Source organism: Psittacula echo, assembly GCF_963264785.1.
Source record: "Psittacula echo genome assembly, chromosome: 1".
Taxonomy (NCBI): Eukaryota; Metazoa; Chordata; class Aves; order Psittaciformes; family Psittacidae; genus Psittacula; species Psittacula echo.
In genome coordinates, this window is record NC_137735.1 from 116,498,052 (window position 1) to 116,512,104 (window position 14,053).

General features: G+C 40.3%; 1 protein-coding gene across 1 annotated transcript in view; it reads right to left on the reverse strand.

Moving 5' to 3' along the window:
* PLXNC1 (plexin C1) overlaps positions 1-14,053 on the reverse strand; it is a gene marked incomplete at its 5' end in the record, with an annotated part of 69,703 nt that overhangs the window by 18,092 nt on the left and 37,558 nt on the right. The window contains 7 exons of the mRNA XM_080619644.1: positions 3,251-3,397; positions 4,767-4,965; positions 5,511-5,635; positions 6,123-6,164; positions 9,979-10,082; positions 10,463-10,564; positions 11,534-11,633. Of these exons, the coding sequence (XP_080475770.1) occupies positions 3,251-3,397; positions 4,767-4,965; positions 5,511-5,635; positions 6,123-6,164; positions 9,979-10,082; positions 10,463-10,564; positions 11,534-11,633 (819 nt within the window). The remainder of the gene's footprint in view (positions 1-3,250; positions 3,398-4,766; positions 4,966-5,510; positions 5,636-6,122; positions 6,165-9,978; positions 10,083-10,462; positions 10,565-11,533; positions 11,634-14,053) is intronic.

The window sequence follows — 14,053 nt, forward strand, 5'->3', positions numbered from 1 at the left end:
TTCATCAGTCATTGAGTGAATTATCCACCGAGGGGTGCAGCTGCTTGTCTGCCTGTGAGAAAGCAGGCTTGCTTCCTCAGCCTGTGAAAAGGCTCCATGACACATCCAAGTCTCTTTCAAGGCAGTTTTATTTCTCAGTACTCAAATATAAGCACAGCATGAATCCAAACAGCTCCTCAGCTCATACTGGACCAGTGCTTTTAGAAGCATCTTTCTTTCAATTCCTCTGCCTGAGTATTTAGTTCAGCAGCTCATCTCTCTTCAATATCTGACCCTTTCCAGCAGAGAGGGATAACAGCAGCAGGGTTTGCTGGTCCTGAGGTCTGTGGCCTTTTATAAAAAGGCATGGGGCCCAGCCAAGGGACAGCTCTGATAGAATTCAAAACCAACATGTTTCTCAGTTCTCTTTTTTTCCTTCCTACAAATGGCCTGAAATTTAGAAAATCTCCCCTGTCCTTCCTTCTTTCTCTATGTCCAGTGCTTCTTCCTTCTCCTGCCCCAAGATTTTATCTGCATAGTGTTTAGGAGGAGACCTATGGACCTCCCCCTAATTTTTAGGAGCCTGTCTGTATCCTACTTGTGCTGGTTTGAAACTGAAGTCCAAATCCTGAAAGCACAATTTGCATGCAGAATGCCTACATCCTTGCTTGTGCTCTGCCACTGATTTGAGCGTTGAACTCCTAGCAAATGCATCCCTGTGTCTTCAAGTGCCAACATAGTTTAAAAATCTGGACATTGAATGTCTGCAGAAGTGCTTCAGTATCTTTTTATCCCCCTCATTTTGGCTATTTGGCTGTTTTTATACTTTGCTCTGGACAAGTAGCTTTTAATGTACTGCTCTGTGGGTCTGTGGAAAGGGGCAAAATAAAATACCAGTAAAATACTACAAGACTCAGAATGTAACTGCAGTGAGAAAATGTGCAAATGCATTTTAAAACTCTGCTCAGGATTTACTCCATTTACAAAATCCTTTAGGTGGAAATTTTCTGCCAAAGAAAGGAGAAAATACTTGGTTCCCTCTCTGTATACTCACAGGTCCTTCATGTCATTGCAGTGCACATGAAATGGTTAGTGAGAGAAGAAAAGCTGACTCCTTCCACTTTAGCATTCTGTTAAAAGCTATTCTTGAAGAGAAAATGTGCATAGCTGGCCTGCTTCCCCAGCCCAGAAAGCCTTGCTGTTCCACTTAAATCTCTTATCACAGTACAGTTTTATTTTCCAGCGTAAATCTTATACAAAACACCAAACAAAACTGCTTCTCTTTCTAGACAGAACTAGAGTCCTTGGGCTCCATCTCTGTAATTTTACTGCAGGATCCTCCCTCCTTTTCTGATGGTTTTAAAGGGAACGTTCAGCCACTTCTCAACTGAGTTGAACAAACTGCTGGACCTTAGTGGGGAAAGCTGATTTATTAACCCTGTAACAGTATCATAATCTCCTATTTAAAAAGCTGGGATACAAAGGCAGTGAACAACGTCTGAGAAAGGCTATTTGATCTCTCACTTCCTCATCCATCTGCAGCCTTCCTCACCTACAGAGTCCTTCAGACCACTTCCCCTGTCTCCTCTTCAGTGCAGGCTGCCCACAAGACCCTATCAGTGACTGCATGCATAGAAATAACACTAGAAAAAAGTATTTAAGGCAGTGTTCAGCAGTTTCAGAGTCAGACATCCCCCTACGATTCCCTCAACTTGAATTTGTCCTATAAATAAGAAAAAGTCAATCAATTCCACACGACCAGATGTTCCTGCATAGTCTACTAGTAACAGACATATTGAGCTTACTTGCAAATTGTTGCTTTGCATAACTACTAGTTTTGTATCCTATGGATATATATAGCATATACTTAAACTTACCCTGGATTCCAAATTCATGCCAGAATGCAGTGCACAAGCAAGGAAACCAAAAATACGATATTATGCATTTAATTTTTAGTCACAAACTTCCTTTCCAAATGCAAACTGTGGTAACTTAGCTTGAAGCGCCTTCACATGAAACTTCCAATAACAGCTTTGTAAATTACTATAAGAAGATTTGACCATAAATCTGTCAGTCCAAGAGCTTTCAGCAGAAAATGTTTCACAGAAAGGTTGTGATTTCAGCGAGCTTCCTACGTGACGCAGTGAGCCAAGCCCAAGGGATTGCTGAAAAGCCAAAATTTCCAGGGTCACGCAGTCTATTGACGTATGTGGTATCTTAGGATCTTCAGGTTCTTCCCACAAAACAAGATGGGCAGACCTGGAAGCTCCAGCACTACCTGAGGCTCTGGATATGGGCTCAAAAAAGGACTAAATTCTCCTCCAAAGCCACCAGCACTTGCAGTGTCCCTACCATTGCAGTTGCTGCTCCCAAGCTCTGAAAGCCCACTATTCAGTCGCACTTCTCATACTCCTATGTGTGTCTGGTAACCCTGGCAGGAAGCCAGGAGTTAAGAAGCAAGGAAGCCATGGAAATGACTGGAGATGCAGATTTTTAAGTTCTCAGACTCAAAATCAGTTGGGAATTCTGGGGAAAAAGTACTCTGGTTATTCTGCAAACCTTTTTCAGACCTCCTACTCAAAAGTCACAATTTTTACATTCTCTGAAGTGCAATAACCCTTCTCAGTTTCAGAACGACAATCAGTAAGGGAATTCCAGCTTTCAAAGAATTCCTGGTATAATTGTAAAATAGGACGCACTTTGTAGTTGTTTTGAGAAAGGCAAGAAATCTATGGTAAAGTTCAGAAACTCAGCCAGACTTCCCAGATCCCTTGTTTTTAACCAAGCGACTCAGTAAAATTCACCACAGTGTAACCTTGCTAATTTGGAGCTAATAACATGGAAACCCACAGCAAATTATTGCTGCCTGAAGATTAGCCACAAGTAAATACAATAGAAAAACAAAACCTCTGCATTCCATTCTTTCATTCATTGGAAAAGTGTAATTTAGTTTAAATTTTAAGTATACGTTTATATTTTTGTAGTACATTTTAAAATAAGAAGGAATTTTAATACCCTGAGACTTCATTAAACCTAACCTTTGGCAATTAAGGCATGCTGTGAAGTAAGGAGTGCTATTTGTGAAATGTATATTGGTGAAATACCAGCTAGCTAAAGACCATTTCATTTTGAAACTTTGTCAGCAATAGCAATTGTATTATCTGGGTACTTAACCATCACCTTAGTGCTCAAGAGCCTTAATTTAGCTTCCCAGAAAAAGAAAACATTGTAGTTGTCCAGTTTTGGAGGGAACACAAACTGGCAAACATACCACTGTTTTGAATTCAGACACTTGCCACAGCAGCCAGTCTTCGTTCAGTGTGTACAGGGCTTTGCAAGTTATTGCGTCAACAGGTCCTTTGTTTATCCTCTGATTGAGGGTTGTCACTAGCAAATAGAAAGGTTCACCAATTGTCTCCTAGGACATTAAGAAAAAGCAAGGAACATGTTTATTTTTGTAATCATTAAATGGGCACAGATAGCTAGAAAAAACTCAAGTGTAACAAATTACTTCCTTTTAACTAAGTTGCTATCTTGCAATTAGAAAAGCAAATCCCTCTGAGCAGATTTATCCAGTTATTTGTTTAACCTCCATCCTTTGCTTTTCAGTGTGAAAGTCTCATGCAAATAGCAAGGGACAGCTGGAGCGTGTGACAAGATAAGCTCACAGTCCCTTGCTGTGCACAAGCACACTACAGACAAGCTGCTCCTACTCCACCTGGCAGACGCTTCCCGGTTCCACCAGAGTGGGTGGGGGGTGAGACGTGCATGTGTTCACATGCATACTTCAGCTGCTTCTTCCTTTTTCAGGCTGGTGAGAAAACAGGCTAACAACTAGTTTCTTTCTGAATTGGTGTCTCCTCTTGCTGTCCCTGGAAAAACAGCCTTGGGAACTGTAGGAGGACATTCACTGGTCTTTCAGTGAAAGAGGGCTTCCCTCTCCAGCCTCAACCCCAGGCTTCAGAAAAGCACCTGAGAAAGGATGGATCTGTTTCCATGTGACACCATTCCCACAGTCTGGCTACAGCCTCTCACTAGCACAGCTCTGTAAAAATGACTGGTGTACCCAGAACAGATCTCTGACAGTTCCTTGGCTGTCTTCTGGGGTTACAGAAAACTGGTGCAAAGCTGCTGAGCCTCAACAATTCTGCTGCTGTATTAATGCAAGGACTGATCTGAGTGATACCAACAGTGCAACACCATCACACTGGTAAGAGAGACAGGAAGCACAACCAAGTACTGAAACCAAGAATGAAGTGCTACCAAGTGGACAAAAATAAACAAATGGTAAAATTGAAAAAAAATAAAAGCTTCTGGTTTTGCACGTGAAGTCAGTTCTTGAAATCTGCAACGCTGCTTGCGGGTTAAAAAGTTTGGAAAGAAGTTTAGTTTTCCAAAGGATGGTATTCCTAATATGTCCATTATGTGGTAGCTTTCCAACAGCTTGCGTAGAAAGGTACAGCTGCATTTTCACAAGTGTGTCATCTTTTAGTATGATCGCTATACATCTCATGGAGTTGAAATAATGTCTGACACGAGAAAAGAATACGCTAGAATTGCAAAACTACCCAAATCTCAGCCAAAGAAAAGATACTGTCATTGCTTACAGGCGGCCTCTTTTCCTATACCTCACTGATGACAGCTAAGTCACCTAACCTAGAAAAGCACATATTAGTAATGTTAAATGTTAGATCGAGGGCTTTAAACCATTCCTTCTAACAATTCCTATGGAAGAAATCAGTCAATATTCTTTGTGTATCTTGCATAGTGAAAAGATGTACACATACCCGGAGAAATCCTGAAAGGCAGACAGACATCCAGTTTGTCAGGAGTTTTTCTACCACAGATTCCGTTCTTCTGAGCAGGAGCTTAGGCTGCACATTGCTTGATTGCTCCATCAAGTCCTTTGTCAACACTTCCAAAATATGGGTTAGGTAAACTAGCTTAGTCTGTAGTGCAATGGTCAAGAAGGATGCAAACAAGCACCTGTGAAAAAAAAAAGAGTTGAAAAAGAGAATGCTGCAATATTGGAATTTCTCTTCCAAGTCATCTTTAATAAACAAAACACACTTTAATACAGCTCATATCCTAAGTTTCCTTCTCAGGCACAGAAACTGTCCACTGATCTCTACAAAAACATAAAAAATGCAAGTCCATCTGCTCTTGTGATTATTTTTCAAACACAATTTGTGTCTCTAAATGTAATTCTGCTGAATAACACCTGCTTCAGCGACAGAACATTTCTAAACTGTGCAACTGTTGGTCTAACTGCAGGAAGTGTTTACAGTTTTGAAGTGAGTTTTCCTGCTCCTTTGCCTTTTTGTTTACATGTACAAACATTCTGATTTCTCTTTAATAGCTTGTTTTAATGTTTTTTCTTCCTCAGTGTGTGCAGATGGAGAAGATGGAAAAATGCTCTGGAGTAAGGCAAGCTTGCTTTGCAAGAAGTAGAAATTACATTTGTGAGCTAAAATCCATGTTGTTTTTTCCTGCTAATTGTCTTGAAGATGATAAGCATAATCATACTATACCTGTCTTTCACAGAGAAATTTTTCTGCTTTTCAAGGGTGTGAATGAGAGTAACAAGAAAGTTCTTGTTACAAATTAAAGCATGCAACATGTTGAAGCTTTCATCCTTGCTCGTTTGGTCTCTGCTCTGGAATAGTTAAACAAAAATAAGCAAACTGTAGTTTGGCTATGATGGGTTCTTCATGCTCAGAAAAATGGTAAGCAACATATGGGGTAAGATCCTGGCCTCATTCAAAGTAGTGGGAATTTTGCCATTATTTCATAGGTCTCAGGATTTTACAGAATATGCATTTGGGTTTGTGTACAACACAGAGTACACACATGCAGAGCATACAGCTTCTGTCATGCACACAAAGTAATGACAATAGGTAAGTTTGCCTGTCATTTCCCATGACTAAATTATGTTTATTTTATTTAAATAAGTCATAGTACACATTGGGCAACAGCAACTTAGGTATCAATTTCTTTTTACATGTAAAACCACGTAACCCTCCTCATGGGGAAAAGGGAACATACTGAAGACGCAACCATCTGATGTGTTCTTAGACAACACTGAGATGAAAGTACACAATCACTCTTGAAGAAATATTTATTAAGGCACGACATCAACTTACCTGTGGCATGTCTTCACTGAAGATGGATGCAAAGCCTCCTGACTAAAATATAAGACAGGTTATATTTATCAATCTTACGTATACCAGAAGTTTCTAACACGTGAACATGTTAAACACACCCAGCACATTCCTGATGGTGTACAACTTGAAACAGAACAATGAAAATGCTGGCTTCTAACGTGGCTTCAGTGTAACAACTCTACACAATAACTTCTGCAAAGGTGCTGCCAAGGTTCACTGAAAAGTGAACTCTCAAAGGTAACCTTCAGCGTTACTCCATGCTGCTGACTTGCACTGGCAGAGCAGTCAACTAACGCTCTGCAGGAAAAGCTGTTTATTACCCTTGCCTACAAACACGCTGGTGTGCCAGGGGTACTGCAGGCTGCTTCCTTCTTGGACAGCAGTGATAGCCTTTGGTACATGGGGTTTCTGTAACAGAGTGACACTTCAGTTCATCTGCCTCCATTCATTTCAAGCCACTTCATGAATGTTCACTAATGAACTCCCCAGGAGGTCCACGCTGTCAGTCTCTGGAGAGGCACAGGTGCCACCACACATCCAGTCCTAATGAGAGCTCTCACAAAAAAGGAAGCACCCAGTTCTCAAATACCTTGTCAATGCCTCTTGTCTGACTCTTACAGCCTGTAAGGTCCCAACCCAGCTGTACATTCCCAAAGCAGCACCCTTGAGTAACAAATCCACACTTAGTAACATTTACTGTCATCTGCTTTATCTGTGGTGCTGGGAGCCCCAAGTTTCCTTACAGGATCATAGAATCACAGAATGGTTTGGGTTGGAAGACATTCAAAGATAATCTAGTTCAACCCCCCCTGTCATGGGCAGGGACACCTTCCATAGGTTGCTCAAAGCTCTGTCCAGCCTGGCCTTGAACACTGCCAGGGATGGGGCAGCCACAACTTCTCTGGTTAACCTGTTCCAGTGTACTTCCTGCAACCATCCTCACTGTAAAATAACTTCTTCCTTATGACCAATCTAAATCTATCTTCTTTCAGTTAAAACACATTGCCCCTCATCCTGTCACTACAGGTCCTGGTAAAAAGTCTGCCTCTATCTTTATTATGGGCCTTCTTTACACTGAAAGGCTGCAATAAGGTCTCCCCGAGCCTTCTCTTCTCCAGGCTGAACAACCCCAATTCACTCAGCCTGTCTTCACAGGAGAGGTGTCCCAGCTCTCTGACCATCCTCTGGACCCACTCCAACAGGTCCATGTCTTTCTTGTGCTGGGAACCCCAGGGCTGAACACAGCACTCCAGGTGGGGTCTCACAAGAGCAGAGAGAGAGAATCACCTCCCTTGACCTGCTGGCCAGGCTTCTTTTCATGCAGTCTGGGAAACGATTTGCTGTCTGGGCTGCAACCACACAGTCCTGGCTCCTATCTAATTTTTCATCTACAGATCTGATTTTTCATCCCTGCATTTCCTCATGCCTCCTGTTGTCTTCTCCCCTACACCTCTTCCTCCGCTGGCTATTCCCATTTTCCCAGAACTTCTTCAGGGCCCCTAAACAACCTACCAATAAAACACACACATAGAGTGAAACAACCAGAACCACATTAAAGGTTAAAAATGCTTGTGAACAGGGAACAAGCATGGTAGCATTAAAGGAAGCAATGTAGGAAATAGAGGGAAAACAGAAATAATAATCAAAATCTAACAAGTAAGCAAAAATTGGGCCAAAAAAAAGGAATGTTTTAAGAATAGTTGTAATATCCATTTACCACCTATGAGCATTAAGTACAAAAGATATCAAGCCAGATCAAACATAGAAAATGAAAGCAGCAGGAAGAAAGAAATTAGAAATAAAGATGGGGTTTGTCACTCTCAATTTAAGTATTTGACTCCCTCTTTAAGCAACTCATCCTGAGACAGATGTCTCAGGCAAGTGGGTTGAACCACTTTCTTGAAGATGCTCTGTGAACGTCTTTGATGCCTGTGTTTAAACAGCTTGGATTAGATGAGAAAAAGCCCATCAAACACACTGGAAGGCAGAAAGAGTACAATATGGACATCATGCAAACACATGGGTTAGTGAGCAAACTGGTGGTTTGTCTCTTCGACCCTTCTGTCAACCCGTTTCACACTTGGCTGCAATCTATCACCCCATCACCTTTTCCGTTCATCTGTAATATCTGTTTGGTAGAGCACTTCTGTCCTATCACATTCACGCAGCACAAGACATGTTTGAACACTCCTGCAATGTAAATGGTAAGTGCTTTGCAGAAAAAATTGGTACACAATACGTTAAAAAACTTGTCTGACACTGCATGTCTATAGAGAGCTAATAGTGGCAAATTTACCTTCGTGGTATCAGTATTTCAAACTGAGACAAAAGTGTAATTGGAATAATTTCCAGGATGCACAGTGGTATGACAATTGCCAAGGCAAAACAGGAGCCCTTACCTTTCTGACCTCACATAACCCAACATGGTGGCAGACTTTGTGCCTTTTTTTCTTCGCATAAAGCAAATCACTTCCACCCAGACAACTTCTACAGATTGTTCCTGTTTTGACAGGGGACTATCACTATGAAAAGATGTATTACTAAAAGTAAACCCACTATTTAAACACAAATATGCCTGGCAACAAAACAAACTGAAAGGGAAGAGATGCAGAAAATAAGGTTTCCTTGGTCTACTTTCTTCAAACGTCCTAGTGACCCCAAATTAAACTGGGGGCATCACAGCAGGACCAGAAGAGATATTCCCAGTTTCCTTTGGTGGGAGAACTGGAATAGAAGTGTACAAAGATTATGCATATATTAATTGCTAAATATTATTCTGCCTTTGTATCTGGTATTTGGTGTTGTACAAAAAAAAGGCCCTGATTCTGCACTATCACGTCTTTAACTTTATCACAACGAGCTTTTAGTTGGATTACACATGGCGATAAAGGGAAGCAGTGTACGGACAAGACTGCAGGACTGGGCTACAGCAGTGATGAGTAATACATGAAGACTAGTAGATAATTCACATAGATATGACCTATACCCTACAACACCACAACACTAAGCAAGGGTTTCTACTCACTGGTGTCAGTTACACAGCAAAATATCACCAGTTGAGATCACAGCTTCTGCCAATTAGCAAATGCCAGTAAGCACTGGTTAACATCACGAAGTAATTTTGAAAGCTGTGGAAATGCACTTATCAGCACTGTAATGTGTCACATATGCAAAAAAAAAGAAAAAAGGCAAGAAAAGTAAAACATTTAAGAGAATTGTGTCTTCAATCTTCTGACATAGAGGCACAAACTGCTCTGACGAACAATGAAAATATCCACCTCTAAACTGGGTAGCACTTAAGTACTTATGTAATTTTTAAGCATTTGACCTGCACTCCTTTGAATCAGGGTCTCACCATTTCTGTCAGCAGCTTGGAGTAGCAAGTCAGCACAACCTTACAGCCACTTCTTCATCCCACAAGTCTAATTAGGAAGTGTCATGATGTTCGCTAGCATGTTAGCTAGCCTGTTACTTTAATTAGCTATAGCATGGAAAGTGAAAGCATGAGAACAGAAAAAGCAATGGATAAATTATAGCTTAGTTAGGGTGGAATGAAAAGCAAGCAGCTTAGTGAGGCTGGGCAAAAAAGAAATGGATGCACACACAACCCTTGAAAATTCAACAGCAGTGCTTTGTCTACAGCATTTAAGGCTTGGTTAAATATAGAGACGTACAGTCTTAAAGTGTTCTTTGCTAACTCTTGATTTAAGAAAAGTTTCTTGTGAAAACAATGTATGATTACTGCGTAGTATTTACTTCAATTATTTGACCCTGACCTTCCTAGCTTTTTCATTATTAGGTAGGGCTGACAACTGAAAGACTTGTAAATATTTACCTCTGGAAAGAAAGTTCTAAGAGCAAAGTGTTTGTAGTCAAGGAATGGAACAGTTCCAAAGCTATCCACCACATCTAATTCATCCATTTGCAGTTCAGCAAATCCTGAAAAAGCAACCCCCACCACTGACAGTTAGTTTAGTTGACACGAAATCATCTTCACAGTTATAACTTGACCCCAGTAGATGTTCCTTAAAAAGTAGTTTTCAGGGGAAAAGGGTTGTTTTTCTAGCTGAAGCTCTTATGAGTGGGAAAGTACCGATCAATTCTTTTCCTCACTTTTGTTGAAGGAAATATTACATGCAATCCTATGATCAGTGCTATCTGCTACTGCAGCGCACACCAACATTAAAGGGGAACTCTGATACATGATAAAAATATTCTATCAGCTATAATATTAAAATGCTTGTATAATGTGAGCTTCTTGACAGTTTCAGTTGGGAAATCATGCTGTACTTAAGCTCTATAAAGCCCTTCAGACCTACCTTCACGTATTTCCTTCCGAATCTCATATTCCAGCAGTTCCAGTTGCTGACTCTGTTTACGAGTTAACTCTTTGGATTTGTATCTAGTAACTATGAATGCCGCTAAAAAGGAATCAAAAACAGATTCTGAGTACAGACACTGCAAAACAGACAAGCCCTATAAAAGATGAGTTTTAATATTATTTTAAGAAACAGAAAGATTAACATACACTTGCATTCTCCAGGAGGATCAGTTTCTACTGTTGTCTGTGAGCAAGTACCCGTGAGCTCTGGTTATCTGGATCTAAACCCTAATGTTTAATAAGAAACATTTCTTCTAACATGTTAGAATTGTCAATCCAGCTTTGTTTGAAAGTACAGTACACCCTACTATGTATACAACCTGCACAGTGAGACACAGACTCTAACAAGCACTTCTACTACTAGCAACCTGAAGCAGAAATGGTTAACTTCTCTAAAGCTTATTTTGAGAGAGTAAAGGCATGAGATACAGCTCCTGTAAAGGTAATGCACTTTTTAAAAAGACACCCCCCCAAAAAAAAAAAACAAATCCAAAACCAAAACCAAACCTGAAATGAACAAACCCAAAAAACCAACCCCCTAAACTTACTACCAAAGTGGAAATTTATCAAATATATAGCCAGATCAAAACATTCAGAAATAGGGAGTGACAGAAAGAGGAGGGGATAACTATTTACCCCCATCAATTTAGTAATGACCCACAAATTCACAAATGATCGAAATGAGACTGAGCAGAAACAGCACAAACACTGCCTGAGGATAAGCCGTTTGTTAGGGAACATCTGCCTTGGGACGTGAGGAGTGCCCAGCTTGGACAGCTGGAACAGCCCAAGCTGGGACATAAGGATGTCAGTCCTATGGCTTGCCTGTAGTCTGACAAGATGGAATTCACCACCAGACCAGAGTTAACTTTGTCCACTTTTATGTGGAACAGGGGAAAACCACCAGACTGTTTGTGACAGTCCCAAATGTGTGCATGTATGTATATGTCTTTATGTGCCACAATTATAGCCTTCAGCGAATAAGAACCTGAAAACACATTGTACTTACCTATAATGACGCCCACTACAATAGGTAGCAAAATCAGAACATACAAATATACATGTGATGACGTTGGCTTGACTTCATGCTCAAAATTTCCTAATTTGACCTGAAGAAAAATAATGGCTGTATTAATAGAGGACAGGTATTACATCAGTGCTTAAAATGACATTTAATGTATACAAAGAATTAAATGTATTTGCGGCACATGAAGGACCATAGCTCTGCATAGTTCTGAGAAGACAGTAGTAATGTGGAAAAAATGTATGTGAACCAACACAAATTTAACTTTTACTGTATTGGATGCTTAAACAAGACAACAGATCAGTGAACAAGGAGGACCTCCAGACCAAATTGTTTTAATGCAGCACCAAATTTTGCCATTGCTTCACTGCAAACTAGCGTGCTCAAATGAATGGCAAGATTTGGCCTTCAGCTGGCCCAGGGGCTCATGTACTCCAGAATTGCTGCTAAACGTTTTGGCACTTTGAGGAAAGGAAGGCACGTGTTGATAGTAAAAAAAGTTCCTTTGAGCTCACAATGCTACTTTGCTGAGCAGAAAAGTAAGGTAAGAATCATGTAAATAATGAGGGAAGTCAAATGTTTGATAGATGCCTGTCCCACAGCTCTCTTGTTTATTTCTTTGCAGAAGTTTCAACCTCCTTATGTAGGATGTAGGGCATTCTTGAAGGTCCCCTTAAGAACAAACACAACGTACAATACATGTACAACTTTCCCCAACAGCCACTGGGCTTGTCAAAGGCAGGACAGGCATTAGTTCTTACAAATATACAAAAGGGCTGAGGTCTGCCGGATGGCAAACTGACTCATTCACCACTGATAATTACAGCAGAAGAAATTTCACAAAGGAGGATCTCAAAGAGGACCATGAAAGCACATAAATAAAGGGCAGCTAAGACTATAAACAGACTAGAGGTAAAAATACACTCTGATACAGAAAAAGAATACCACCAAGTGCCAGGGATAGAAATGAGCCTGAGATAATTGAAAAGGAGAGTTGGGTTGAAATTATTTTGAGTTACAGCAGGGAAGGCAGAGATCTGGTGATTTCAATCACTGGTTTGTCACAGGAGGTGAGCAGCCAGGGCAGCTGGAAACTGCGAGCTGGATAGTCACATTGCAGGTACACAGACATGAGCAAGCAGTGAAACCTCACAGGGCTGGAAGGGGCACAGCCTTCAAACTTCTGGGGCTACAAAAAACAGAAGACAAAGCAGACCCACTTCCTCTATCAAATCTTTTTTCCTCAGTTATTTATATTTTTTTCATGGTTCCTTTATATAAAGTACTTTTGGTCTGAACCTTCCTAGGATCCATTTGCCTTTTCTAAGGCTGAAATGCATTGGTAGCCTCATCGTGTGCCTAATACACCTGCCTTTCTTCACTTGTCATGTCCAACCAAAGCATTCCTAAAGCAGAAATTTCTGTTAATCATCTCTGCTTACTGCAAACTGAGACAAAACATTCATTTCCTGCTCATATTTGCATTATCTTTAATCTTCATCATAACTTTCCTATTCAAGTGGTGCCATTTCTTTATTTTGCTTACGAATCATGGACTAAATAAAGTACACCTGAATTCATCCAGTTCTGATTCCCAAATTCATTTCATTCTTCCTGCATGACATTATGAAACCTCCTCTGGACTGGTAATACCTCTGAGCTTTGTCATCAGCAAATGTTATTAGCACATGCCTTATTTTTGTGCTCAAGTCACTAGTGATACTAAATAATATCTGTATGAAAAGCAACTTTGCTCACAGTCAGCTCCCTGCACACAGCATCCAGGTTTTCTAATCCCTGCGTCTTCATAATTACCTCGTTAAGTAGTTTACTGAATGACTTCCAGGTACATGTGATCTACCGCTTTTTTGCTGTTGAGGAAATCACTCATCTTATGAAATCAAGATATCTAGCATAATCTGCTTTTATTAAAACGAAGTTGACAATTATCCCATTTTCCATTTATCTCCAGGTCTTTCCTGAGTCCCTCACTCAAAATACATTAAAAAGCTTTACCCAGAAACAGGATTAAATCAGCAAGCTTCCATTTGCCTAGGCTTTTTTTTTTCTTTTAAATACTGGTTTATATTTGCAGCTCTCCACTCATACACTGTCTCTTGACTGCAGTTTTATTTCATACCTTTCCTACTAAGCCTACAATATCAGGTGCCAGTTTTTTCTCTGTCCTGTGATGGGAATGATTCTGTTACTGCTGTCTTGAGCACCTTGATCTATACGAATCTTTCTTCGGTCACAAGAACAGTATTTTCTTCTTTGATACTGTCATTCAGACTGATCATCCTGTCTTTGACACCACACTCAATATCCTCTTTCTTCCTGAAAACTGTGGCAAGACATACATTTATTCTCAGCCAATACCTATCTTTTATACTCAGCTTATCCTTTCTACAGACTGGCCCTACTTCTTCCATGATGATTTATTCATAAGATTGAAAAAACACGTGATGATTTATTGCTTTTACATTTTTCTTGATGTTGGCAAGA